Source organism: Crocodylus porosus, unplaced genomic scaffold, assembly GCF_001723895.1.
Source record: "Crocodylus porosus isolate Cpor-Errol unplaced genomic scaffold, CroPor_comp1, whole genome shotgun sequence".
In the NCBI taxonomy this organism is placed as follows: domain Eukaryota; kingdom Metazoa; phylum Chordata; order Crocodylia; family Crocodylidae; genus Crocodylus; species Crocodylus porosus.
The window spans coordinates 2,402,032-2,405,489 of record NW_017728940.1 but is presented as its reverse complement, the minus strand read 5'-3'; the positions used below and the strand labels follow the sequence as shown (position 1 = coordinate 2,405,489).

Below are 3,458 nucleotides of genomic sequence, written 5' to 3'. Positions count from 1 at the left end.
GGTCCTTACAGCGTCTGGTAGGTGCTGTCCTTGGACTTGAGGAACTTGATGACGAAGAAGATGACGGCCTGGACGCTCAGCACCAGCACGATGCCCCCGATGAAGCTGGCCGTGTCGAAGCCGGGTGGGTGGAAGGCAGGGGTGCCTGTCAGCGGGGGGGCTGTCGTGGTCCCTGCAGGGAGGGGCACCAGGGGTTAACCCACACGGCCACAGCCGCCATGCTCCACCCCAGAGCTGGCTGCATTCTGGCCCAGCCAACAGGCTGCTACTTCCAGGCCCAGACGCCAGCTCCTACAACCAAGCCGACAGCTGCAATTCCCACGCAGGAGCTCGTTAAGAAACCGGACTCTCCCGGAAGAGCTCAGCCCTTCCACGAGCAGAGCTGCCGAGCCAGGGGCAGGAAGGCCCCCGTGCCCACAGGGCACCGTGGGAGCTGCATTTGGCACGCAGCGCGTGGAGCAAAGAGCCGGGAGCGGAAAGGGAGCCGCTTGCAGCGGCCCGGAGGACCAGGAAGAGGCCTTTGCCTGTGCTGACAGAGAGAGCGGGCACCCGGCCGGATCAATAATTCACAAGGCTCCGGGATGGAGTTACTCATTGTAACGAGCCCCGAGCTCTCGGATCCCCGCTCCTCCTGCCTGGAAGAGCGGCTCCATCTCCGCTCAGCGCGAGCAGGCTTCTTCCCACGCTTCCTCCCGCAGCAGCACCCCCGCAATCCTCCCCCTGCCCGGCTTCCTCCTCCCAGGGCTGGTGGATACGGGATCAGATCCCTCGCCCGTGTCACGCTGCCGGACCCGGTCCCAGAGGACCTGGGTCCCACCCCAGCGCTGGCTGCATCTTCTTGGCCGGAGAACCCAGAAGTCCTGGTTGCTCGCATGCCCACCCCTCCTCCTCCTCCTCCTCCTGCGGCCCCCCCCGAGCTCACCGACCCCGGGGGGAGGGAGAGGGGCCCATGCTGGCTCCCACAACGAGCAAGTCCTGGCCTGCCCGACGGGTGCTGGGCATTGCCACCCAGCCCTGCTGCTCGTGCCACCCCCCGACCGGGTCCATCCCCCTCTGGGCGCCGCTTGCCTGGCGTGTGTATTGCTGGCTCCTTGGTGGAGACTGGCCGAGGCTTCTCGGTGGGAGATTTCGGTGCTGAGAGGTCCAAGGGGGAGGAGGAAGAATGGAAAAAGCTGGTTAGACCCATGGCCTTGCCCTCTGCCACGCTCCATGCTGCCGACTGTCTTGCCACGCTGGGCGGGCGCGTGTCCATGCTCCCGGGCAGGACAGTAAGGCCCGCTGGGCTAGGATGGGATCGCAGCTGGCCAGACAAAACCCAGCGGGAGGGGGCAGAAGCAGGCCCCAGCGCTGCCCTGCAGAGAGCACACCAGCCCCAGGGACCAGGGTGGGCCACCCATGCCACCACCCACTACCTTGACACATCGCGGTGACGTTGTAGATGGAGCACTTGTCCTTGGCCGGCTCCCCTTTCTTCACGCAGCTCCCGGTCCCTGAAAGGCATGGGGCAGAGACGGCTCAGACGCGCCCTCCATCCTGGGTATGAAGAGGGGGCAGCCCGGAGCCGACGGCAACACCCCTGCCCCGATGCCCAGGCAGCAGACGGAGCCGCAGGCCCGCAAGCTCAGGCCAGCCTGGCGGAGCCTCTCAGCTCCGGGTGGGTGCCCCCAGGTCCCTCCTTGATCTCCCAGCGTGGGTCACGCTCCCCTGGGAACCAGCCTGGACCCGGAGCCACCCACTAACCCCCTTTCCAGCTGCTCCGGGTTGTTTCAGCTGGGACCCGGGGGTCGCATTTCCTTCCCCCAGAAGCCGGGACAGGGCCTGCATGCTACGGCTCGCGTTTCCCCCAGCGCGCTGGCTCTGGGCCCCCCAGCCCTGTGCCCTTCAGTTCAGCTCTGCCAAAGGGACTTGCTTGCAGCAGGGGCTCGTCTGTCTTGCCCCCCGCTTTCTACACCCCACCCTCCCCCACGGCAGGAAGCTGAGGATTGTTTGTCCCGTGCTCCCCTTGGCCCCTTGTGACCTGCCATCAGGTGCCAGGAGCAGCTGGGGCCGCAGCCAAAGGCTCTGAAACCCAACACCCACCCAGCGCAGGACACGGAGACGCTGGAGGGGATGGTGCCGCGGAGCAGCGCTGCTGGGGAAGGCTTGAAAGCCCCCCTCCCCGCCACGGGCCTGCCTAGCAGGCACTGTCACGCACGGTGCCCCCCAGCGCACCAGGCCCGTGCGTCAGAGCCAGGTGAAGGGGGTGGCTGGAAGTGCGGGTAGGACTCGGGGCATCAGGCAGAGCCACGTACCTGGCCCCTCGGCTTCTCCGCAGTGCAGCCACGCGCAGTCCGTGATGTTGCGGGAGGGAGCTCCTTCGAGGCACTTCTCACAGGTCTCCAGCTCCGAGCACTCGCCTGCCGAGCCGCAGAGCACGCCGGGGTCAGGGGACGGGGCCTCCGCGCCAGGCCGAGGGTTCCCCCACGCCTGCTCCGTTCCCCTCAGCGTGCCCTTGTCAGACGGGGCGCAGGCCGCGGCCCCGGCGAGTCTGCCTCGTTCCCCGTTTGAGGTCAGGCCCGTCACCAGGAAGGGCGGGCAGGCGCCTGGACTCCCAGGCCCCTCGAGGAGCCAGCTGGGCCCAGCTAATCCCCAGGCAGAGTCCCACGGCCCTCCGACACCGAGACCCTCGCTGACCTCAGGCAAGTCCCTTTGCTTCCCTCGCCTGCATCCCCGGGTGCAGTGCTGAATGCCAGCTCCATGGGGGCTTGACACAAGGGCACCCCCTCCTGCCCGCCCAGCTCCCCTCCACACCTCTGCGGGGGCCAGTCTTCACACCCGGCCCCTAGCCCTACCCGGGCTGCGCCTGCCACACACCCAGGCAGCCCCAGTCTGCGCAGCGCGCGCCCAGAGCAGGCAGCCGCAGGGCCTGTGGTACTTGCACCTCTTCCTCCCACCCCTGCCCCGAAGCCTGGGCACCAGGGAGCCCCCCCAGCTCCCGACGCCAGCCAGGGCTCAGCCCCGATCCCTTGCCGGGAGGTGCCCGACCGCCATCCAGGCTTAGTCCGACCTAGAAGCGACACGAGGATCACCCCCTGCCCTGGCTCTAGCAGACCGAGCTCCCTCGGGACCCCCTACCGCCCCCCTAACACTCAACGCGCCCTCCAGGGAAGTGACTCACCCGGGCGCTTTGCCGGCTCGGTGTCTATTTTAAAGCCAGGATCCCCTGCCTCCCACCAAGGGCCGGGGAGTCATGTAGCCTAGTGGTTAGACCAGCCCCTCGGGGAATGCCCCAGACCCCGTGGGATGTGGGGTAAGGGGCTATGGCCCCGATCCTGCCAACACATTTGCATGGGCGTCACTTCTGTCGCCGGGGCGCAGCGCAGAGCGGAGTCTGCTGCGGCGACTCAGTTTACCTGCTCACACCACCTTGCTGCCTCGTGGGTGGAGGTCCAAGGGGGGGAGGAAGGGGGGAAGGGGCC

The 3,458-nt window shown here is 67.7% G+C and overlaps 1 protein-coding gene across 2 annotated transcripts in view; it reads right to left on the bottom strand.

The window, feature by feature from the left end:
* CD164L2 (CD164 molecule like 2) overlaps positions 1-3,458 on the bottom strand; it is an 11,515-nt gene that overhangs the window by 3,709 nt on the left and 4,348 nt on the right. For both annotated transcript variants that reach the window (XM_019547961.1, XM_019547960.1), the window contains exons 2-5: positions 2,292-2,396; positions 1,413-1,490; positions 1,069-1,134; positions 10-172 (exon numbers count right to left, since the gene is read on the bottom strand). In XM_019547961.1, coding sequence (XP_019403506.1) covers positions 10-172; positions 1,069-1,134; positions 1,413-1,490; positions 2,292-2,396 — 412 coding nt within the window. The remainder of the gene's footprint in view (positions 1-9; positions 173-1,068; positions 1,135-1,412; positions 1,491-2,291; positions 2,397-3,458) is intronic.